The sequence below is a fragment of the Streptopelia decaocto genome, assembly GCF_964273445.1.
Source record: "Streptopelia decaocto genome assembly, chromosome: 2".
In the NCBI taxonomy this organism is placed as follows: domain Eukaryota; kingdom Metazoa; phylum Chordata; class Aves; order Columbiformes; family Columbidae; genus Streptopelia; species Streptopelia decaocto.
This window is the reverse complement of record NC_138655.1, coordinates 120,435,852-120,461,694: the sequence shown is the minus strand read 5'-3', so window position 1 is coordinate 120,461,694 and position 25,843 is coordinate 120,435,852. Positions and strand designations below refer to the sequence as shown.

General features: G+C 40.1%; 1 protein-coding gene across 1 annotated transcript in view; it reads right to left on the bottom strand.

Moving 5' to 3' along the window:
- GADL1 (glutamate decarboxylase like 1) overlaps positions 1-25,843 on the bottom strand; it is a 76,813-nt gene that overhangs the window by 5,756 nt on the left and 45,214 nt on the right. Inside the window, exons 13-14 of the mRNA XM_082044489.1 lie at positions 23,146-23,197; positions 20,917-21,006 (exon numbers count right to left, since the gene is read on the bottom strand). Of these exons, the coding sequence (XP_081900615.1) occupies positions 20,917-21,006; positions 23,146-23,197 (142 nt within the window). The remainder of the gene's footprint in view (positions 1-20,916; positions 21,007-23,145; positions 23,198-25,843) is intronic.

Below are 25,843 nucleotides of genomic sequence, written 5' to 3'. Positions count from 1 at the left end.
GGGCAGCCTGTTCCAGTGCTCTGTCACCCTCAAAGTAAAGAAATTTCTCCTCATGGTTAGATGGAACCTCCTATGCTTCAGTCTGTGCCTGTTGCCCACCATCCTTTCGTTGGTGCCCTGGTTTTGTTAAAAACAAGACCAGTTCTCTTTTAGTGATTTTTCCTTTCAGCTAAGTTCAGCTAAGTGCCTTCTAAGTAACTGGATATTTTTCTCGGACACTGTGCTTGGTACTGATAAGAGGACCGAGGGAATGCTAAAGAAGCTCATGTTTAGATTTATTACTATGGTAACCAAGGTTAACTGATAACGGGACATATTTGGAAGGAGGGGCAGACGGAACAGGTGACTAAAACTGACCAACTGAGTATTCCATCCCATAATCGTCATACCCCCTATATAAGGGGGTGATCATGAGGGTCTGTCTCTCTTTGATCATGGCTGGCATTTAGAGAGAACCCTGTCTGTCTGCCTGCGATCTATAGGCCTCAGGCCCTGCATCCTTGAAATCCAGTTTCCGGTTTGCTGAGAAGTCCCGCCCATGATTTCTGGGTGCCTGCCCTGCACCTGCTGGAGCTGCCAGCTCCGCACACCCAGTTCCGCCTCTGCTGGAGTGACGTCAACTCCATATTGGGCATTCAAGATTGGTTTTGTAGATTTTCTCTATTTATTAGTAGCATTAGTAAAGACTTTTAAAACTTTTCCAACTTGAAGTCTAAGTCTCTTTTCCTTCCTTCTTATCTTCCTTATCATCCTTCCGTTCTAAAGGAGAGGGTGGAAGGAGGGTGAGGGCGTAACAGAGAGCATCTGCCACAGTTTACTGTCACCTTCCTTTAAACCTTGACAGTTGGGCACCACTGAAAAGTCTGGTCCCATCCTCTTGACACCCACCATTGAGATATTTATAAACATTGATGAGATCCCCTTTCAGCCTTTTCTTCTCCGGGCTGAACAGATCCAGCTCTCTCAGTCTCTCCTCATAAGAAATGTGCTTTAAGCCCCTAATCATCTTCATATCCTGCCACTGGACTCCCTCTAGTAGTTCCTTGTCCTTCTTAAACTGAGAAGCCTAGAACTGGACACAGTACTCCAGATGTGGCCTCATCAGGGCATAGTAGGGCGGGAGGAGAACCTCCCTCAAGCTGCTGGTCACGCTTTTCTTAATGCACCCCAGGATACCATTTGCTTTCTTGGCCACAAGGACACATTGTTGACTCATGGTCAACCTGTTGTCGATCAGAACTCCCAAGTCCTTCTCTGCAATGCTGCTTTCCAGCAGGCCCGCCCCTAACCTGTAATGGTGCCAGGGGTTATTCCTCCACAAGTGCACGACCCTACACTTGCCCTTGTTGAACTCCACTAGGTTCTTCTCTGCCCAGTCCTCCAGCCTGTCCACGTCTTCCGGAACAGTTCTCACAGTGGTCAAACTGTGTAAGCCTCATTCTTAAGCTAAAAAGAATTTCCTAGCACATGGGTTTCTTGTGTAAAGTGAAATCTCCAGAGCAGCTCTGTTAAACAAGTGCCATTAGTCATGGCACAGTATTACACTTTCAAATTCATTCACTGTAAGCTGCCTCCTGTTGAACAGACTGTACATTTGTAATTAGAATTGGTTTGTAAAAGTTTAACTACAAAAAAACCCCACACAACATAATAAGATAACCAGGTGCCTTCACTGCCTGCCTCGAAGAAGGCACAAAGAGTTACAAATATTTAATTTGAGGTTATTACCCAAGGGCAATCTCTTTATCCAGTTTCTGGGATAAGTCCTCAGCATTGATTGTCTGTGTTCTTCTCAGGAAGAAAGAAAGAAGACTCTCAATTTAAGCCTAATTTAAGCTATGCCATTGCTCCACACGCCGTCAAATGTCCTCCACCTTTCCATATGTGAAGGTGACTCCACAGTGCTGTATCTTTTGCCATAGCCATCGCCCTATGGGACCTCCTCCCACACTGGAGCAGCAAGAGGGTTGGTTCCACCAGGTTTTAAACCTTCTAGAGGAAGGACATGCACACGAGAGTGGCTCTGAGCACTAGTCCCAAGACAGACTTCTGCTGCCTTACTTACAGATGAACCATGTTTTCAAAGCAGTGCTCACTCTTTTCCATTACTGCCTTGTGTTACCCACTGGTAATCAATTTGTACATTCAGAAACTGAGTTTCAGCCTATAGCAGCTATTCTAAGAACTAGAATATTTCAATTCCTGCCTTGTGGAAACAACATTAACCCCAGCTTGAAATTATGGGATATTTAATGAATGTTTCGTGATCACACAGACAGAAGTACATCCTATGTGTTCATCAAATAACTGATTTAAAAATCATAGTTCCAACAGGTTATGTGAGTTTAGCAGTGCTACTAAACCCTTTAATTTCTACCTTAATCTTTAAAGGATTCTGCTAAATACATTAATCATTAATGGACAGAGAAAAAAGTTTAAGAGCTTGTCAGGAAAACCAGTCAGACTATGGTGTTCATTTTCCGCTGCCAACTGTGACCTTGGGAAGCAGAAGCGAGCATACAACTTGGGTTGCTTTTGATCACCATCTAGTGCATGAATTAAGGAACTGCACCAATTTAAGGAGTGTCTTCCCAATTCAAAGTTAAGCAGCAGCAGGATTAGTGGTTCTTTTCATCACATCAAAACCTCACATAGGCTTAGTGAACTTGGAAAAGCGGGAATTTCCAGATGCCCCTAGCTGCCTGATGAAAGCCAGTTGTTTCACTGTTACACTGTTTTCTAGTAGCCTGTGGCTACGATGATCTGGAAAGCAAAACCTGCATAATGAAGTAGTATCTTTTTCAGGCCAAATTACTTAGTGAGAAAAAAGCAACATGATTTCAGGCAGGGAATCCTTTCCTCAAGTCTCTGTGGCTTTTCCACATGTCTAAATGTCACTTTCATTTCATTACATTGTTGTTTGATTTTTTGTCAAGATTGTCAGAAATACTATTTGCAAAATTGTTCACCTACAAAAATGAATGGTGTGTTTTTCTATAAGTAAACCCCATATTGTGATTGTACTTCAATGTTCTATCATGCAATGGGAACTTCAAGGCCAGTAAATCAGTAATACAACTGGACCATCAGTACCACTGGGGATGAAAGTCCCCAGCAGCTTTAGATTTTGACCAGTGCAGATGACTCAGGATAACTTGGACAATGCTTTCCAACAGTAGTGCCCAAGCAAGGCCAGATCTTGGCAAGTAGCCTCACATTTCAGAAAGCATGCTGTCCCTCAACACACAGAAACTCCGTATCTTAAAAAGACTGAAGCAAAACAGAATGCACATCTTTAGCAGGAGAACTTTCAGGAGACACTTGGAAGAAGCTTTTGTCTGTAGACAGTGGAACAGCCTTCTTCTCACATGGAAAAATTCTACTTCCCCCCATTTTCTTGTGAGGTCAGGTCAAGGAGCAGGCAGATACTTTCCAACCATGACTCAGCAGTAGCCTATAGTCACTGATGTACAATATCTAGCCATGTTTGAATCCACATAAAGCAACTAGCCAGAAGAGATGTCTTTAGATACCCCTTCACATCTGAAATTCAGACCATCAGCTGAATTTCTGCTCAGGAGAGAAAAAAACAACAACTACAACAAAAACCACCAAATCAAACCAACCAACCACCACCACCACCACCACCACCAAAACACCACAAAAATAGCAAAAAAACCCCAAACACAACAACAACAGAAAAAACACCACACAAACCATCACTCAGCTGCTGTGAAAACTGTATACTAACTCCTCAAAAATTACTGGATTACTGGATTCACACCCTTTATTAGACACTCAAATTCCTAGGAAGACAAAAACTGTAAAATCTTTACAAATAGTCTCATATTTTATTAGACACTGACCTCTTGGTGATAATTATTCAAAATAACTTCATAATCTAAGCCTTGTAAGCAATACATAATTTTATACAAAGGAATTAAAAAATAATTGAATGCTGCCTGAAAAGTAGGAGATAACTTGTGTTTGCTGTAATTTAGTCTTTACCAGCTCATGCCTTCAAGACAGAGCTGGCAGTATTACTGAGGAAATTATCTTGATTTAAGAACTGGAAAAAATTTCCTCCCCTCCTTAAACATGTTTTTCTCTTTTCCTGACTGCATCGAATAGAGAGGATCAGTGTGTGCAGCAATTAGCAGCTCAAATGTATTGCTGTTCTTCTGGTGCCACCCCCTGGTCCCCTGGCCTTACTACCAGCTATGGCTTCAGAGCCTCTCTTGGAAAAGCTGTGCTCCAGCTGTAATCCTCAAATGCACCTGTAGCTCTTCATCCAGCTGGACCCGAGCTCTGAGCCCTGACACAGCTACTGGCACTGCAGGTTTCCCATCCATGGTACCCAGAGCTGGGCATGCAGTACAGGTCCTACAGCCAGGTGTGAACCACCATCTCTGTTTCCAGCAAGCACAGATGCTACACCCCAGGTCTCTGTAGAAAACTGCATGATATCAATAGAACTGAGGCATCATTGAAGTAGCCAAGGCACACAGATACCAACACTGACTGTACCTTCTTTCCCTTTCCCAGTCACCGCATCCTATTCTCACATCCACTGACCCAGTATGTCTGGGCTGTCTCCACCTCATACAACAATCAGTTTTGCACAGCAACGCACCCTGTTACAACTCACTAGCAGGCGTGATGTGGACCCACTACGGTACATCTTCATTTCCAACCATATCGAGGCACAGAGAAAATAATCATTGGTCTATAAATCAGCACTGCCCTCTGTGAACTGATCACAACCTGACTATACTCGCTGCAGCCAAAGGAAAGGGATGGCCACAATCACAAACGGCGTTTAAAAAGACCTAATTAAAAAAAAAAAAAAAAACTTCAGGTGGAAAATATAGATGAAAGCTTAAAGCTCTTTAAGAAGAGATGAGATGGCCAGAAGCTGCAATCCTTCAATCAAGAAAGACAGCTTTATCTAAAAGCCCATCCTGGTTTATTGGCAAAGCAAAGATAGCAAAGCAGTATTTAACAAGTTGAAAGGGGGCAACGGATCAGGTAGGAATCAATACAAATGTGACACTGAGAAATTTATCAGAAGGAAAAGAAACCCTTGATAGACAGAACTAAGGAAGGAAGAAACACTTTAGTCTGAACATTAGAGACAACTGAAGCCCAACCTATGGTTAATCATTAAAAATGCAGGCAAGGCAGAAGTGTTCGATAAGTTTTCAATTTCTGCATGGAGAGATTTCTACCACAAATCTGATGAACTTTCCAAGCCATCAGCAGCTATTGGGATGTTAAAGATCTACTGAGGGCAAATTTTTAGATCCACAAGCCTGGATGGCTTGTACCAAAGATTAAAAAAGGCTCTCTGAATCTTTGGATAATTTTTTGAATCTTTGAAATTTCAGAAAACAAGCATCAGTATTGCAAGTGGTAAGGAGATGAACCTAGTAAATAAGGATGCTTAAGCCAATATGAACATAAAGGTAAAAAAAAAGAAACGTTTGTTCTGATTTAATTTATAATTAACTAAAGCATAAGAATATATAGCTATTTTAAAATTGATAATAACAGATTTAAGATTTAGTCTTTTGTGTTCAGTTACATTTATATCTTTGCCAAACACCATTTTTTTGGTCAGTCTGCCTTCATTATTTTGCTGATATTACAAATTTTCTTGATGATTTATTTGCACTTACAGCATTAATAAGAAAGCCTTACACAAGCCATTTAGATGACAAATAGCAGGAACAATTCACACAGAAACAGCACAAAAAATTAGGACCACACAATAGGAATAAAGTAAAACTAAGCAAGATTTGAATAACTAGCATATCTCCACAGGTAGTAAGTAGGGCATCAATCAAATGTTACTGCTAGTGAGGCTTCACAAAGATCAGGATTAGCCTTGATACTAATCCCCATTGCTGGTTTTCAGGAATTCAATAAATGATAGCTGAGACCATTTGCAAGTGAGAGACTCACAAAGGGAGAAAACAGAGGAAGGCAGACCTGAAGTGCTCAAACCCACCCACTCGAGCAATGGCTTTGTAATACAGCCAAAAGGTAAATTATACACGTAGGAAAAAAAAACCACACACAGCTCAGAATGGATGACTATCCTAAAAACAGCGACTCTAAAAATACTATAGCAGTCAACAACAAAACAAAATTAATACGAGCTTCCAGGTCATATACCAGAAACCGAGAATCCTTTCTGGCAAGAAACTAAGTTCTCTGTAATTCTTTTCACTCTACATCAGAGCCAAAATCGCCTTTAAAAAGTTCTGTCAAGAGACAGACTGCAAAGTTTTGTAATTAGGTCATTTATGTGGATAAAAGCTGTCAGGGCTGCTCTTAAACGTAGCTCTCCAGATCCTGGGACCAACAGTTAATCTAGGATGTCAGTCTGTTTTCCATGGGCCAATGGGAAGGAAAAAAAAAAAAAAGAGGCAAAAAACTTCACAAACCCACAAGATATCTTGACAATTTCCTTTGTTCTTGAAATAATTGTATATACCCCCAAAAGAAGTTTTCATTTTACCATTCATCATCACAATATATGTATTTTACGCAGCCTCATCAGCTCAAGCTACCAAAGAAATACACTTAGAGAAAAGAAGTTAATAAGATCCATGATTTTAGAAACAAACAAACAGGCATTAAGGAGGCAATATTATCTCCACATGCAGTAGTGGAAACTCAGGTGCTGGAAAAAATACATTGTTCAGATCCAAACATACAACAACGAAAAACTGGAGGGATGCTGATGACAGAAATGATTCAACGGCTAATGAAGACTTAAAGATGTGAATCTATTTAGTTTATAAATAAAGGAATGAGAGTTGACTTGATGATAGCTTACAAGTAAGTGAAAAGGGGAAAATAGAGTAGGCTATTTTAGTGTGGAAAGGTATTTTTTCACCACTTTTTTTCCTCCCCTCTCAATCAACGTCCTTTCATACAGGATGGAAGCCATTGAAAGAAGGTGCCAAGGAAAATGGTAGTTTTACTGTTTCTTGATATTTTCCAGTCAAGAATAGATGCATTTCTAGAAGATGTGCTTATACAAAGTCATCAGGCTACCCAGAGAAAAGTCCCCAAAATGCAGAAGTGGCCAGGTAATTCCTTCTGTTATTTAGTTCTTTTTGACCATATGATTCAGTTTTATGATGAGATGCAAATCAGCTGCCAACATGTGAAGTAGTTTATTCATTTATTTTTAAAATAAAGCTTGTTGAACAGTGGCTAATACGTTCCTGTCCGGCAGCCACAATTCAGTTTACGTGTACTTTCAAGTAAAAAAGGCAAAGCCAGCTGATGCCTTCCCACATACCTCTGGAGGGACTGCAGCTGGTTCATCTGCTGTGCAGATGAAAAGGGGAAAGGGAAAGGAAAGGGGAAAGGGGAGAGGAATTGCATCCCCTGTCCAGATGCATCTCCCCCAGCACACATGGTCAAGCACAAACACTGCACTGGTCAAGGGCTGCTTCTGCAGTAAGCAGCAGAGAAGGGCAGAGAAAGAGGGGAATGGCAAGGAAAGTACATCATCTCTTTGGCAGAAAGCTTGCTTTCCTCTGTTGTACATGCACTCCTATTCTGGTGCCAAAAAAAATGCATCTTTTGGACCACCAGGAAAAAAGTAAGGACACTTCTATGCATTACTGCTCTTCCACAAAATCTACATAAGCTGTCCAACATAAGCAGAAATATAAAGCCATAAATGTTTCATTCGTACCTTAAACCAGCCACTAAACAATTTGTTCATCAAATATCTGTAACCCAAGTATGTTTGTCATTCTTTTCTATAAATGTTGCATATGCCCTAATGTCCATACTCTTTGCAACTTGGCATGACATGGGAGTTCCCCATCCATACCTCATATAACAAATACCCTGAAACAGTTCCCCAGATAGGCTTAACCAGTGTTGAAATTATCACCCATGTTTCAAACTACAGTAGAAGTTTACCTTTCCTCTGAGGTAAAACAAAAGCTTATACTGTTAAGCAGCTTCTGCTTTCTGGCTAAAGCAGAAAGATATTTTCTTTTCCATCAAATACATTGTAACTCATGCTGTAGTGGTCCATTATTTAAGGGTGAAACTCAGATTTTAGTTTCCTTCTCTCCACTTCCCTATAAAATGACCAAAAAAAAAAATCACTGTGCTATTTATCTTGTAATCACTATTATTGCACTACAGTCAATTCATTGCAGTTATTTATTAAACATGCCAAAACCAAGAGGATGATAGAAACCACTTCATTCATTCAGAAACCACAGCAGGTATCAGCTTGCAGGGCAGAATGGTTGTAATGCCACCAGAAAGATTTGTAGCTAGAGGAAACTTTATTGTGTAGTGTAGAAAGGGTTCGTTTAAAAGGCCACTACCAACAGATGCCACTAGCACTCATTATTCATTCATGAGATTGCCATTTAGCCCATCTGCAATTTCTGATGCTGAAGTACCTTCATACAATATTTAAAGAATTCAGAGAAGCTCCTGTTACCACACCCTTGCAGATGGAGAGGTTGCACTTACAAGGTGCCAGCCAAGAAGTGGTGGCTTCCATTTCACATTGCAGTTTTACTGTGTGCAAAAGCAAGAAAAATAATGCACTAACAATCAAACAACTGCTGAAAATAGTTTTGTTTGGCCACATTCTTTGTTTTCACTCTCAATGAGATTCAACTTATGCAAAGGACCAATGGGAGGGCCAGGCATTACTTTTATCCTACACATGTCCTTCAGCATTGAAATATCAAGTACTAGCAAGGTTAAGGAACATATATAACTATCACATATCAAGACAGCGGCTCAGCTGGGCAGTCGCCTCATCAAACCCTAGGGTACCCTAAAATGTTCACTGCAAGCGCTCACCTAAAAATCATGTTATTCTCTCATTTGCATTCCTCAGTCATCCGCTGTATCCAGTTCAAACTCCCGTTGTATATAATAAAAAACAAAACTTCCTGATCCTCTGAACTGCATACCAAAATCCTCACAGGGTCGGGGAGCCACAGCTTGGGCAGCTGCAGGATGGGCACAAGGTGAAACAACAGCTCCTTGGGGAGCAGCCTTGCCCACCGTTGGATGAGGCTGAACCAGGGTGCACAGCTGTGTCATTACAGGGAACACTGAGGGCTCCGCATCAGCCAGCACGCTCCGCACCAACCCAGCTTGCTACAGTGAGCCCAAGGGCCTCAATTCAGCCAGGCTTCCTACAGTTTCATCCCATGTTTCTTGTTTTTTTTCTGTCAGTAGGATGTTGCAAAATCCAACCTTCCTTCCACCTCTTTCACAGACAAATAGAATTTATCCCCTGAGTAAGCCACAGAGTGCCAGGTCCACAAAACCCTTCTGTGACAGCCTTTTTCCTGAGACAAGACTATACATCCTCCCCATTCACATACAATACCAGCTGTGCAGCCCCAGGTTGCAAGTTATTGAGTTCTCATCAACAAGGGCCCCGCTACAATCCTTCAGAGAGCCTCCAGGGCTTTTCATATGAAAGGAGTAAATTCAGTGTTCGTGTGCAGACCAGTTTCACAGACCCAGAGAACACGTTCAGTGCCCCTGCGGGACCATTCTGCAGACACTCAGCACAGAGAGGAGATAGCCGTGAGTCGAGTGTGCTGGAGACACTCTGAAATGTTAATACTTCTGAATGACTGTTTTTCTCATTTCACAGAAAATTAGGAGCTGGATGGGGAAGAAAAAGTAGTTCGTTGCTCTCCTGAATGCCAGATAAAATAATTTAAGTCAGTGCGTTAAAATATGATTACCATTTGTTACAGAAAGAAAAGATGATGGGGGGATGAGACAGCTTTTACCCAGGTAAAAACTGAGCACAAAATGAAGCTTCCAGTGCCCTCAAGACTCCAGTACTTAGACATTCCTGGGATGCTTCAATTATTGAGTTCCCCTGTGATGTATATTGGGTTTCATTTTGATCCACAGGCTATTAAACATGATCTATGACACTTCCAGAAAAGCTGTAGTTTGGAGTTCAGCCTGTAACTCAAACTTTTCTTTCTTCCATCGTTGGTTATTAATGTGCACATGGCACTGAGAGACCATAATGAAGGGGTGCACAGTTATGCAGGAGCACAGTGCAGCTTTGTAAGAACATAGTCAATAGGGTCAACTAAAACTAAATTAATTGTTGAGTGTCTTCAAACTCTGCTTTTTTTATTAAAAGCAGCTCTCTTCACAGGCAGGCACAAAATGCCATTTGAAATATTAGTCAATATGTTCTAACTCCAAAATGAAGCAAAGGAAAGGAAGAGTAATTAGTCCTATTTAAGCAGAGGAACATATCTGTTGTTCGGGCAAACAAGTACTATGTATTCAGTAATCAGGGTGCACTAACTGAAACCAACAAAATACAGCAAGAGTATAGCAATTTGCCATATCTCAGAAAGGAAAAAACATGACTGTAAACAGGCTAAGAATGCAGACTCTATTTTTGTCAAAGAATAAACCACAGACTTAGAGGTCACAATTTATTAGAAAGTTTATCTTTGTGAGGAATAAGGTTGTGTTTGCTTTTGTAGGGCCGTCAGTTTGTTGTTGTTGGTTTGTGGGGTTTTTTTTGTTTTGCTTTGGTTTTGTTGTTGCTTTTGTTTGTTTGTTTGTCTTCCTCCAAGAAGTAGCCAAATACTATTAAGATAGCAAAAATGTTGATCATTTTTTAAGAGAAACTGGAATGTGTAGACCTTAGAGGCTGGAGAAATGAGCTGACAAAAACCTCACGAAGTTCAAAGGTAAATGTCAAATCCTGCACCTGGGGAGGAACAACCTCCTGCACCAATAAATGCTGGAAGCCACCCAGCTGGAAAGCAGCTTGGCAGAAAAGGACATAAGGGTCCTGGTGGACACCAAGTTGAACAGGAGCCAGCAATGTGTCCTTGCCACAGAGAAGGCTAGTGTAGCTTGGGCTGCTTAGGCAAAGCACTGCCAGCAGGCTGAGGAAGGTGGCAGGACCAAAGCCAATGGGCACCAGCTGAAACACAGGAGCTTCCCTCTGAAGATCAGGAAATACATTTTCACTGTGAGGGAGGTTGTGGAGCCTCTGTCCTTGGAGTTATTCAAATGCCACCTGGACATGGAAATGGGCAACTAGTTCTAGGTGTCTCTGCTTGAGGAGAGGGCTTGGACAAGATAACCTCCAGAAGTCCCTTCCAGCCTCAACTGTTCTGTAATTCTGTTAACAAGTTTTTCTAAGAATCTATTTACTTTAGTAATACTATGCCTTATTCCATTCTCTGTCTTTTCAAGAATAATTTTCTTTTACATGATCCCAATATGTAAATACATAATCATATACATTTATGGTGTATACGGTGTATGCATAAACATTTACATCCAAAAAGTGCATGTGAACAATTCTGGAAAGTTTCACAGTTCTGCATTACAAAATACATAATTTTTCATATCTACAGCAATAATGAACAAAAATGCAATACCGTTTTGTGTGGCAACTTGACTCCAAGTGTAAAGTGCTTGTTTTTATTACACTATTTAGAAATTACAAGAGGTACAAATAAGGATGACATGTTTAAGTACTCCTAATGCAAAGAAGAGATGACAGAAACCCTTACATCCATGTCTTTTTTCTCCTTATTTTCTTTATCTGTAAAATATCGATAATTCATAATTAATTGACCTGCCTTTCAAATATATAACAAGGGTTAACTAGTGGGACAGATTCAGTGTAAATTCCCTTTGACTTTATATACTATGAAAATAGTTTAATGCTTGCCTTTAAAAAATGTAATAGGGTTTATTTAGTTTTCAGATTATCTGGTTTTGCCTATTAGCATAAGGACAGGCTAATAATAAGAGAAAATGTTGTTACTCTTTGCTTCTGTGTTCACAGCAATGATAATTATTTTTCTTTTCCACCTTGGTCATTCATAGTAGGATATACCATTCCAATGCTTCAGTTTTACCATAGTATAACCCTTTAATCAAGATGACCATCGTCTCCAAATAAGGAGCACTTAGATGTCTTACCTTTTCAAGTCTACACAAACACAGAGAGAATGAATTTCTGAGGTATGTCACCAACTGCCTATTTAATTTATATAGACTGTGCCACTTCCACTTAATCTCCCCAAAAATTCACTTTTCTGGAAATGAAACAGTGTTTAGTTTTACCCTTTTGGTCCTTCTAGAACCTATGAGACTCCCTAGCAATGAATGCAAAATGTTCACTGCTCTGGGTAACACCCTGTATCTATTTGAAAGCCATACAAATTAAATAGTACTGTCTTTGTTCACACAGAAATAGCAAGAAGTGCTTATATAGCACTTAAGCACCCTTCAGTCAGTTGAATCTGTGGCAATAAAGCACAGAATGCAGTCCTGCTGTATCCCCACAGCCTTTGTTTCTGTGATCTTTCACTTAGAAAATAAGGCTTTTTAGATGCTTCCCATGTGAACACAGAAAGATATTATATGTGTGAAGCTTTTAACAACAAAAAGGTTCAAAATCTTTGTGTTTGTGTTCTATTTCTGAACTGAAATTGGGTCTCTCTAGTTTGGAGAAGAGGAGACTGAGGGGTGACTTTATTAATGTTTACAAATATATAAAGGGTGAGTGTCACGAGGATGGAGCCAAGCTCTTCTCGGTGACAACCAACGATAGGACAAGGGGTAATGGGTTCAAACTGGAACACAGGAGGTTCCACTTAAATTTGAGAAGAAACTTCTCCTCAGTGAGGGTGCCAGAGCACTGGAACAGGCTGCCCAGGGAGGCTGTGGAGTCTCCTACTCTGGAGACATTCAAAACCCGCCTGGACACATTCCTGTGTAACCTCATCCAGGTGTTCCTGCTCCGTCGGGGGATTGGACTAGACGATCTTCTGAGGTCCCTTCCAATCCCTAACATTCTGTGATTCTGTGGAAGCTAGAATGACCCTCAGGCAGTATGCAAAATTTTTAAGGCATTGGACAAGTGGAACCTGTGCTTCCCCTATGAGAAGGGAATACCTCTACAGAAAAAAAATACCTCACTATTGTAGGTGATTCACTTGGGTCCTGAGTGAACAGTCATGTTCACTAACTAGTCCTAGTGAGACAGTTTTTAACCTGAATTAAGTACTGTACTTACATGTGGCCATACAGGTCCTAGTACCTGAACTAGCTAATCTACCTTCCCAGAGCATCACATTCTATGATGAAAATATCTCTTGCACTGATCTCCCTAGAAGGTTTGAGTCCCTTACTTTGAACCTGTCTCATGATTTTATTTCCTCACAATATTTTTCTCCACTTTGTCTATTCCCCCAGATTCATTTCATGCCATTATGTGTATTACCACATGGAGAATGATCAGACCCTCCATTATCCTTAAAAGGACTTCAAGCAAGAAACAACTAGTGTGAAACCTACTTTGCCTCTGGAGACCTGAGCAATCTTGCTCTGCAGGTGGCTCAGGAAATACAAAATCCTTGTTCAGCCTGAATGCAGCATATGGAGCTGTAGCAGACTCCCTCCCCACAGCTTTGATTGTTTCTGTAGGCTGAGCACTGGGGATCAATAGACCTCAGTCCCCAGTGGCTCTTGAATGTGCACAGCTCAAAGTTAAGACTCTGAGAAAAGCTGCCCTGCACTCTCATTTCATAAAGCACACAGCAGCAAAACCATTTGGGTTTCTTCTCTTTATTCCAAGAACCGAGAGGTAGATTTATCAGCTATTTAACAGTGCTCTTACAAGAGAGATGTTTTGCTGCCAGATGTTCTATTATTGCTGGATGGGATGTAAATCTTGCTAGTTCTAGATATCACCTGATATTAAAAATCTAGGAAGGGACTGAGAGGTAGAATCGAAATAGTCAGCTATCCTAAGGGCAGAACTTAGATGGTGAAAATTAAGTGGAAAGCGTTGATTCTTGCCTATTTACCTCATCTGAAAGAGTATCACTGTCCTAAAAAAAGTAAAGATTTCTGCATGAAGAGGACTACTTTTAACTGGAGCCCAACTGGTACTACCCTCCTGAAACACCAGTCTGGAAGAAGGGCCAAGCAAAGAGCTAGAACATAACTCTCTACAACTGATATATCAATAATTACTAGAATATCGCTTGTGACTATTATAGAAAGCATGAGCTGCAAACAGTTCACATCTTTGCCTTGTCTTATTGTATCTACTGTAGGTTACAATACAGTCATACAAATATACCCCCTTTCTATTCCCATGTACACGTGATATGCCAGTCATCCCATGAAAGGGTAAGCGTGATATCAGGTCAGTCTCACAAACCATTATATATGGCTGAAAATTAAGCAGGTGTACACCCCCACCAATGTAGAATATATACTGAAGTCTTGCTAGCACTTGGGTCTAATGCTAAGGCGAGATGGACACTGTCAATGTAAAATGCATTGATCCCTACTTCTCCTCTGAGTTTGGTCCCTTAGTCTAGCACTACTACTTCAGTACTCATGCGAGAATAAATATAACAGAGAACAAAGACATAAATTCTGCATATTGGCACATAACTGGAATTTATGTGCCAATATGCAGTCAGAAACCAAAGTATCCTATTATGAATTAACTTTCTCTGAAAAGGCATGTTATTTTTGTGTTCTTACAACTCAAATTCTACTGAGAAGACACTTAACATCATGCTAAATACCTTCTTTAATTAACAGCTACACTATTGTACTGATGAGTTACATAAAACTGAAGAACAACATATATTAAAAGGGAAAGTGTGCAAATCCTTCATTAACAAGGTACTGTAGCACTGCTATAATTTTCCTCTGCTATTATATTCACACTGTACTGTTCCTTCTCATTTATCAGAGCTCAGATCTCTCTGCTTAACAATAACAATCATTTTCATGCAGCTAAACTACAAAGACTTTATTCATCTGCTGGTTTATATCATGTACTATTAGCTGAAAAATAAGATATGTTGTTACTTTAACAAGTGAGTGCTTATTTTACTATTAAATTTCTGAGCACGATCCTCTGCTGAGGAATGGTCACACTACAACATAAACCCTCATTATTATTTTATTACTCATTTTGTGGTTTCAGGGCCTGTTGTGCCTCTCTCCCCTAAGGTCCTTGCCCGCAGCCCTGCCTCACTGGGTCTCCTACTCTCACTTCCCCAAGAATGCTACAGTTTCGCCACTCTTGAGCACAATTCTGAGAATTCAGCTGGGCCCATTGAACTGGGAGGAGATTTTGCAGCTTTTTCATCTAGGAGCCCATAAAATAGGGGCCTAAAACAGTACATAGCATGCTCAGAATCTACTGTTGGGTTCTTCTTATTTCTGTTTATGAACTAAAGCAGCCGACCTGGGGCCCATATAATGAAGATGAACAAGTCTTTCAAAAGGGTGGTTCTGACTTCATGTTGGCTAAGTCATGATCTGGGAGTTCCCCTTCTTCTCTGTGTTAAAGATGGAGGGAAACTGTGCCAACTACTCAAGTAGCTTCCTTGATTAACTGCCTCAAGTTATATAGGATGAATCTGAAGCTTTTGTTGACCCTGAAGATTTCTGTGACAAACAACATTTCTACAGACAACCCCTTTGGAGATCCCCATCTGATTCCCTGAAACGACAGTTCATCCCCCCGCAGGGTCTGTCTTTATGACCTGCCAAAGCAATCTCTTCTACTTGCAGACTTTTGTTTCTTGAAGTCCCCAACAGATTTGTAGGCTGCTTTAAGAGAAAGCAAAAAGGTTAAGGGATGGCACCATCTCAACAATTCTCACATGTTGAGGAAAAAAAAAACACCAAACAACAAAAACACACACAGAACTCGACAAACTCTTTTTGTTCTTTTCCAAATGAATTTCTACAAGATTACATTATTTCAATGCAACAAGAAAGCACAGAGGACCAGAAACAACTAGATTAACATACAGTATTCACAAATTACTGATGAACAGCTCTAGATGCCAGTCACAATGATTTAGCCAATCTAATTCCCATATACTTCTGTGTAAATCTTACCATTGATTTTCCTGTCATTTGATGTGGCCGTCCACAGAAACTCGATGCCAGAGTCAGTAGGCTACTTGTTACCATAAAAATTTGTCATGTAAGCAAAGTTCATGGAAGGATGTCTCTACCATTACTCTTCAAACACACATAAAAATATTGTTCAACTGTTTTCTTGTTCAAGTGTAAGAAAATCTCAAAGTATGTTACACAAGGATGCCAGGCATTCAAGTAACAACATTTTGCTCAAAAATCCCAAATGGAAATACACTTGCAGTGACATGTTGGGGACCTTTCTTGTTCATAGACCTGTTTTGGTTATAATCCATGTAATTTTTCTCTCGTTATTCCAAAAAACGGAGGGCAAATTGGAGGTCTTGTCTTCTCTTCCCATTCAAATCTCGTACCATAGTCAATAGGTATTTTGAATACATAAAGAATACTGAATCGTGTCCTTGATTAGAGTTTGATTTATACCACAAAGACCACAAAATTCAGAGGTTGCCAAGGCAACACCACTTCAACCTCCTTACATTTCTACTTTGATATGAAACCTCTCATTATATAAATGTCTCACAACACCAGTCAGCATGACAGGCTATTTTACAAATATGCCTTCAGATAGCAGACAGCTATATTCTTCTCTTAAGTGGAGGGGAAAGGCAGGAATAAGGTTACATTTTACTAAGGGCAGGAAGTGCAAAAATAGAATTCTAAGCTCTATAGACTTTAGTATTAAATTATATTCTGAGCCTTCTAATACAGCAAATAAATCTTGTATTTGGCCAAAAATCTAGACAAGGGCAAGAAGCAAACAAAACAACACCAACAAAAAGAATGACCCAACCCTACCACACAAGTAGAGTCTGAGACTAAGATGCTAGAATTTTAAGTAATTGAAGCTAACAGCCACGTACAAAATCTTTACTGAACTATTAGAAATCTGATACTCCAGAGATTGCTTTGGCAGGTCATATGTTGGTTAGAGCTACAGACCAGGAAAAACTCTAGAAAGTATAAAAAGCTACAAGCTTTTTTAACCCAAATGTTGAGGTCTGAAGTGGTACTTAGAATATACCACTAACTTTCTTTACTGCACAGCGTTCAATACGCAGTAGTCTACCTACAGTTATGCTCCAGAGCCTTCGGCAAAGACAAGAGGAAGGCTCTATTAAAGATGGTTACTTCTTACTCCTGTAGACCACACTGAATTTGAGCAGACTACCGAATTTAAGCAGACTACAGGCTGATCCAGAATGCATGTGGCACAGCTAGCTGGCTGAGCAACAGGACAGCAATAGTTCCAGATGAATCCCTCCAAACCTTTCTTGCGTCCTCTGTGCTGCCAGGAGGCTTTCCCAGAAACAGTACTACTAACAAGCAGCTAATTCTGCATCATCTGGGGACACTTCAGCAGAAGCTGAGAAAACCACCTTTTCTAAAGAGAAGACTGTTACAAGTAAGAATATGCATAGATATTTTTGGTTATGGGAAAAACCAAACCAAACCAAAAACATGAAAATTGAAATGGTCTGGGCTTTAATTTTTTACTTTCTTCCCTCACTTCTATTTCTGGCTTGTCATTTCCAGTTAAACTTTTCTCACTGTGTCTCTGTGACACACTGACCATCCTCAGCAGTAAACAAAGTAAATCTTAAGGATGTCGTAAGAGGAAGAGGAGCAAAAATACCACAAGGGGGCACAGACAGCACTAGCACAGCAGTTGTGAGGCTTGTTCCTTCTCCCTATCAGTTATGTCAGTTCCATGTCAGAGACAACTGCCCCCAGTTTGCAATGACAAAATAAAGCCACTTAAAAATATTTCTAGTTGAATGTAACAGAAAGTCCCCAATTACCACAGAGTGCTCATTTGTATGGTTTCTACAAGAAATCCCTCTTCACTTACTTGTGAAGAATGTCAGTGAAAAGCACCTTACATCACAGGTTCCTTTATGGGTTATGTCATCTGCTATGCACTCAGAGTACTACAAAATATTCAGGGCATGGACTATCATGTACCACCCAACTACATCCAAAGTTTTGCTGTCCTTTATATAGAACCACTTTCACTACACAGCCAAATCCTGCTGTAATCCCAAAAGATTAAAGTGTTGTAAAGACTGTGGATGTGCACAGAAGTCTCAGTTTCACTGGGTGACAGAGTAATGTGCCATTTATGCAGTTCTTTACTTCCTACCCTCGTGTTATTTCTCATTCTTTAATGTGTTCAGGTGATGGCTCAAATGACCAGCTAGTGGCTGTCCCAAATCCTTAAGGCCACTCTTTCCTACCACATTTATTTTGGGCATATTAGAGATGCTGAAAAGGGCAAATTTTACAATAAAGTCCAAGGCCTCAGAATTTAAAACAAACAGCCAACCACAAAAAAAAAAAAAAAAAAAAAAAAAAAAGAAAAAAGGTTTCTGAGTGACACAGTTTATGTAGGACAGCTAGAAGACTGACATCTGAGTCAGGTATCACACTGCAACCCAGTCAGCTCTGACACATTTCCACATGAAGTGGGCCATGGAAGCTGGAGAAGAGCCAGTACAACAGAAAACCTTCAGGGTTATTTTGCACAGGACTATGCAAATTGTTCACAAAGCAGAGGGCTTGAGATCAGAGTTCTTATCAGCTTTTACCAGCACTAAAAATTACATAACCAACCTTAGAAGACAGCACGTTATTCTGAACAATAGTGCTGAACAAGCAGTTGAATAAAATCAATTACTTGCTCAAGGAATTATTAAGACATACATTTCCTTAATTGTTGTCCGATATGCAGGTCAACAAAATTGAAGATTGATTTCGGGATAAACAAAATAATTGTGATGTTAAAATGCTGTGTGAATTGTGAACTAAAGCTTTTAAACGCTCATTTTAGTGAAATGATGGGAATATTCATGAAGTACTTGCAGTCAAGAGACTGTACACAACCCCATCTGCCTGTTGATGGCATAATGCTACAATCTCTCCAGTTTTCATCTTATTGTCACTTACAACTTGCTGATCAGGATGTATTCCTTCTTGCCCAGCTATATATTTGTACTGATTAATGCAATACTAATATAATGACTATGCTGTTTGCATCAGTAATGTTAGAATAAATCTACATTGGCTGGAAAAGTCAAGTCAGCCTTATTTCATGTGACCCAGTGCTGTCATCTCATCTGTTCACTGACATATATTGTGCCCCAAACTAGACCCCAGAATCCAAATAGCAAAGTAACCTCAGACCTGGGCCTGTAGAGAATCAGAGAGGAAATAACACACTGTAGTTGTGTAACAGCCTCATTTCTGTAAGTGCTCAAGAACTTCCCAGCAATGCCAAAAGCAACACAACTAGCACCTGCCATTTGTTTCCTCTCTCTATCCCTCAGGAGATAAATCTGTGCCATATAAAGTAGAGTTTTCTTCTGTTTTCTGGTGGGTTTTTTACCGGTTTTACAGGGAGGAGGGAAAAAAATACATTTTGGGATTTTGATTTTCTTAGTGCTTCATCAGAGGAAGCATAAGAATCAAGAAAATGTCACCTTGCCCACGAAAAGAGTGTTTGAGATCTGCAACAGTGCTCAGTTCTTGGCAGAAACTGCACACAAGCTCCTTTCCCTCCAAGTCCTCTCCCACAAAACCCTGGCTAGGAAATCTGCATTTCCAGGGTCAGTCTATCTGCATCAGTACATCAAATAATGCCAGGTATCTGTTCCCCACCCCGACTGGAAGCACCATAGAGCAGCAGAGCAAAGAACCACTAAGTTAGACTCAAAAAGCCACTCACAAAACATACATGCTCAAAGCCATTCATTGTGCTTCATCCCTTCCCTCCTCAGTCCCCTCCCTCCAGATACATAAATCAAAAGGTGGCAGCTGCAACATTATTTCTTCTATGCCTTCCCACTTTTCCTTTCCAAATCCTCAGTCCTCCAGACCAGCTGTTATACAGCTCTGTGTGTGTGTGCTTATCTATGCATATACATATATTTAGGCCTTCCACTCTTCCACTCTAACTTTTGCACTGCAAAAGTTAAATATCCCTTCCAACACAACGAAGACAGAGTTAAGGAAGACCTCACCCCTAAAGACACCAGCATCCAGCATAAATTGAAAGCAATTCCTGTTAAAGGAAAGCTGCTGGAAGGAGAGCAGATGTTACAGGAAGTATGCATGTATATATAGTATGTATAGCGTGTATATATAGAATGTATTCCATGTGCAAGCATGTATATGGTATACACATCTATGTTGTAGTTTAAATTTCTAGTAAAAAATTCTAGGAAAAAATAAATGCAGAACACCAAAGCAGCTACAGAGAAGAGGAAAACAATGAATTCAATTCAAGTCCTCACAGAAATGCTTATTCAGTAAAACATAGTAACACAGTGTCTAGTTGCCTCTTAATTAAGTCTTAAATACTAATCCCCCATTAGTAACCTCAAAATGTTACTGCTGGTTTTTTTCATGATAATGATTTTCTACCAGAATGGCAGAGAATTACCAAAACGCTCACCAATGAAGTTTTTCCTATTGTATTCCCATTGTCATTTACGGGTTGTTTAACATCAGAAATATATTCTTAAGCGCTTTCTCACTTGAATTATCATAGATTATCATAGACAATGCAAAACAAGTTCCAAGGACAGCATTTAAGTGTCTGGAACACATAATGAACAGTCTATGTCTAGATGAGAAATGCAGGCAATGTTCCTCCTCTCTCAGTTCTGCCAGCTGCTAACAGCTTCGATAGTAAGCTGAATACTCGTAAATGTCTGCATCTCTTACATTCATTTTTTTTCTTAATTAGCCCTGTCTAAACAGAGAACAAACTTAATCCCTACCAACATCTATTTAAGGACTAAATTCACGTTCTACTGATAGGTTAATGGTGAGCAAAGCTACGGGCTATTTCACATTCTTATCTGGCACACAGATAAATCAGTAAGCTTCAGATAACACTGTTTATGTGACACTCACCTGGTGTAGCTTCTGCCAAAATTCAGGTCCATCCTCCATTTGTCTTAAGCTTGGTGGAATGTACCAGAAGCAAACATTTGCATACTCCGGCTAAATGAGAGAACAAGTGATTGCTTATGAGACGTAGCAAATGGGACAGGAATACATGTTATAGCCCATCAAAACGTTCTACTTAGTTTTTTGGGGAAAAAAAGTAGTTTTGGGGTTTATACCCTTTTCATTAAAACTTCCCTCTCCAACTCACCTTTTGTCTCCCTTTTGGCAACTAGAAATAGTTTCCATATCATCCACTTCTCTTCCTGCTGCCAGAAAAAGTTTGGGTTCCTTTTTCATTTATTCTTCCTACATATATTTAGCTCTGCTTTGCTCACTAAAAACTTTGGTAAGGTAAAAAGTGTAAGAGAGGCAAAGAGAGGTAACTTACACATTTCAAAATTGAAACAACTTTAAAGAGAAGAATACATTTTCTTTTTAATATTTTTAAATGGAAATTTCCTATGATGCATTTTACACAAAACACACAAACTCAATTTTTGGCATCATTTAACACTGACAAACCTAGTCATTTCTCTACTGAACAATGTCAGTCTCCTTTTATATCACTACAGCACACTATACAGTGCTGGAGTTAATGCTGACTTTCTCAATTTCCATATTTTATAAGAATCTCAGGACCCCTAGCAAGGTATAGGCCATATCCTGGATATATCTTGTCCAATATCTAAGCAGGTCTTTCAAGCAAAGACTGAAACTCCATATCCCTGCTTCCCTGCAGATAAATTTTGCCTTAAATCTCAGCAGAGAGCTAGCTGCAAGACTCCCAACAAGAATGGCTGTTCACTGTACGTTACAGAATAAGGCATTTTCTGCTTGTGAGGTTTCTGTTCCATATATGATTGAGAAAATGTTCCCAGCAGACCTGTGCAGCACGTCTCTACATTTCCTGCTAATTTGTAATGATTTTTTCTTTCTTTACCTGTACAGGTAGCAATAGCAGGAGGAATAAATGTGCCATCTAATCCCATCCAACACTACCCATAAAACCAGTCAGTCTTGACCTACATTATTTGCAACACAATATTTAACTGGGGTCTAGATTATAACATGGATTATAAACTCACACACCTCTCTCCCCTCCCACATTCCATCCTCATTAATATTGGTTGAAAGAAAAGAAGTTAAAAGGGAGTTTGGTAGCTGGGTCACACCATCTCTTTACCCTGCTGTGAATGCAGCTGCTATTACAATCCCAGGCAGCCTCCAGAGCGAGGAGAGCCCACCAGCTGAGACATGTTCTTTCATGAAAGGGCACTGGGAACTGCTCATATCATTTTCCGCCTCGCTTCAAAGAATGCATTAAATACAATTTAATCATCAAGAAGAATATCGTTGTCAGCAGGAACAGAGCTGCAAACCTGCCACCTGCTGCCACTGAATGAAATAAAGCTCAGCTCTTAAGAGTCCCATTTCTTTCCCCAAAGAGCACACGTTGAGTACATACATAAACACAGACCCTGAAAAGGCAGCAGCTTCCTCATGAGTGCAAGCACTAGTTCGCTGTGACAGGGTTTATCTTAAAACTATTTAAAATCAGATGGCAGGAGTAGACAGATGGCGTATATTATCATATTGCCATTCCCTATACTGCTTTCTTGATTATCTCAGCTTCCGTTCACACATCAAATACACATCACTCCCCTCTGAAAATACCATCCATCCTAGAAAAAACTTAACTACCCCCAGTCATGTTTCACTCTGTTTCTGGTTATCTTGTCACAACTCCTATCCAAGCTAGTAAGCAAATATACCACAGAAGATTTCCAGATGACTCAAGTGCAAGTAGTATTTCCAGGCCATATAGCGGTTCTTGTTACAGGACTTTCCTCACTGCATGTATCAGAGGATCGTCTTCCTTAGCTTCTTGTCCAAAGTCCAACTTTCCTTTCAGAAAGGGCTCGCTTAACCGGACTGAGCTGCTTCTTAGCAGTCTGTCTTTGAATTCTCACTGCTTGTCCCCCTGCACTCCTGAAAACCTTTTCTTAACTTGCTCAACTTCCTCTGTATAGCCCATACTACAGCATTCCTTCCAATCCCACTTTTTATCCAGGTGTTCTGTTCCTGCAGGAGCTTCAAATACAAATTGGCAATTGGCTAAAAAGAACAAAATAAAACAATAGACACCACCCCACCCCTCAATAACAACAACAGTTAAATTCCATTTTAACTTACCTCCAAAAGAAGCTGGAATCCCTCTCTTTTCTTAATTTCCTCCACTAGATATCTGTAATTAAAAATGCAGGGTTTTAAAGCATAGAACAAAACAATTCATACAGACAAAGCCAAAAGAGGTCTTGAACATGTATACATATTTTTTCCTTCTTTATTTTTTTCTTCTAAAGAAACAACAGAGTTAAACCTCATTTCTACCTGCTGTGAAAATGCAGTAGCTATCAGTTCCTGGAAACAAATGAAGGATACAGCCAGCCAAGGAGCACTGAGGAAAGGCCAAATTCTGTCCTCGGGCACAGATTTTCAATGGAGCCACATGGTGCAAATTGATTCTATTTGCATCAGGTTGTGAACTTTCCCAATGCAAATTTCCATTGACGTTGCTCTCTACAAATTAATTCCTCCATTTACTTTTCTCAAGTGCTGATGCTGTGTTGTTGCCTCATTTCATAGTCACCCTGACATTTCTGGCACTACTGCTGTCACCGGGACCTCTCAGTTTAGCCCAGAATTTAAGTTTACACATCCTTCAAGCCCAGCAATTTTCCCAGTACTGTCCTTGTTCCACACTATGCAAACAGTGCACATTTCCATTCAGTGAGCCACTACTACTAATGCACACTAACCCCTGGGCATCCTATGCTAACAATGCATTGAAATAAGTATTTATTTTGTCTTTCACCTGCCACTATGAAAAACACAGAAGGCTTCAATGGGAAGATGGGTTTGAATCAAAACTTTGGACCCAAACAGCTTCAATTTATAGACATTTTTTAAAATATGACCCCAACCTTGCCATCACACACATCATATATGAATTCTGAAGCAAAGACAACCCTCTGAAATAGCTGGGACTTCTCTCTTTATACCCCACCCTCAAAGGAAAACTCCAAAGAAATCATCTCAAATTCACACAGCTTTTCCATTTCAACAGAATTTTAGCATTCTACACAAAGATTTTGCTGTCTAACAGTAATAAAACCAAGACAGTTAAACTACTGATTGTGTACAAATCTGTTCCTCAGCAGTATAAATTGGCACTTTACTGCCTGCAGCTGCATTACTGGTCATCACACAAATAATTATTTTATCGTCTATTTGAGGAAGAAATATATTGTCAAAATAACCCCCCCTGGTCCTATCCACATGCCTGAAACCTGTCCCCACAGGGACACCTCTAGCACAGTCATATCTGCAAGGCCTACTATCCGGCAGATGTGCTGCAGAAACAGGTTGGCTAGGGAGGCAGCAAACAATACCCTAGATGATATATGTTTATCAAAACACAGCACAGAGAGTTGCCACGCTGTTGATCAATAACAAGTATTGTGCGTGTGACTCATTACCTCTTAGCACACAACCCTGCAAAACGATTGCTGTGTTGGAGTGGCAGTTCCCACGACATGCAGCTCCATCAGTTGTGCCACACTGTGCAGATGTTTCCTCTCATTACAAAAAGACGAGGTTCTGAGTCTTTTCTGCCATGACCATTTAGATCCTACCATGTGCATTTGTTTGTTACCCGGCTGTTAATGCCCACATTACTGCTTAGCTTGAAGGAGAGGCATGCTGAAAGGTAAGTAGGAGGCTAGTTATCACGTGAGCATCTTTGGGGGAACCTCTTTCTGTAGGGGAATTGTCTTAAGTAAAATAAGCTCAGCGCTTCTGTCCTGTTGATTAGAAGATACTTGTCTGTGCCATAAAACCAACATTCAGCAAAACTAGCAGGCTATGCATAAGACAGTGGCACTCAAATAATGAAAAAAAAACAAACCCCTACATATAATTGCTTTCTTTTTTGAGGACTTGAATTGGTAGACCTATTTTACAATGATTAATACCCAGCCCTGTTACCAAAAATGCCTCTTTTTTTTTTTATACCACCATCTGACATAGGATATCTGATGTCAGTCACAACACTGCTAATCATGTTCTTAACTACATTGCCAATAGCCTAACAAGTCAGCCATTATAAAATTCATCACCCATGGTCTATCTTGCCAGGACCATTTGATGGCAGTAGAGCAATTTACTTTGTGCATCTTTCCACAGTTGACAGGGGAGTTTTATTATCGTATCACGACTGTAGAACATCAAAAAGGCTTGAGTATCAGTGAGGACTGGAGTATACAGAGAAGTGGCATTTGCTATGATTAAGCCTTGCAGAAAATGAGGGGTGGAGATCTGCAGTGAAAGTAGACATGTCTGCTAAGAGTGGGTGTCAGAAGAGGAATCAGACAGAAAAACTGCAAAGATGCTGAAGCATAAAATGCAGGGGTGGTTATCGCTGTGTTCTAAAAGCAGTTTACTTCTATTTTCTTTCTAGTGTACTTCATAAAGCAACATCTCTACATCCAAAATAATTGGGGAAAAAATTCTGAAGTGATCAGCAGGATGCTCTACTGCAGATATTTTAAAAATAAGCATTTCCAAACAGCATCACAATGTTCTTGGGATATCTATCACACTGAAAAAATTATTCATCTCCAGAACAAGAAGAAATGAATGAAATGGCCAATATGCAAAGGTCGATGCAACCGAAATACATGCCTGCAACTACCCAAAAACTTTTTCAGGTCTGCCTGGCAATGGGGAAAAAGAGGGGGAAAAAAAAGGCAATCTTGCTCTCAAGTTTTATAGTCAGTGGACTAGTTCCAGATTTAATCCAGGTCTGTCTTCGGAAATGCTGAAATACTAT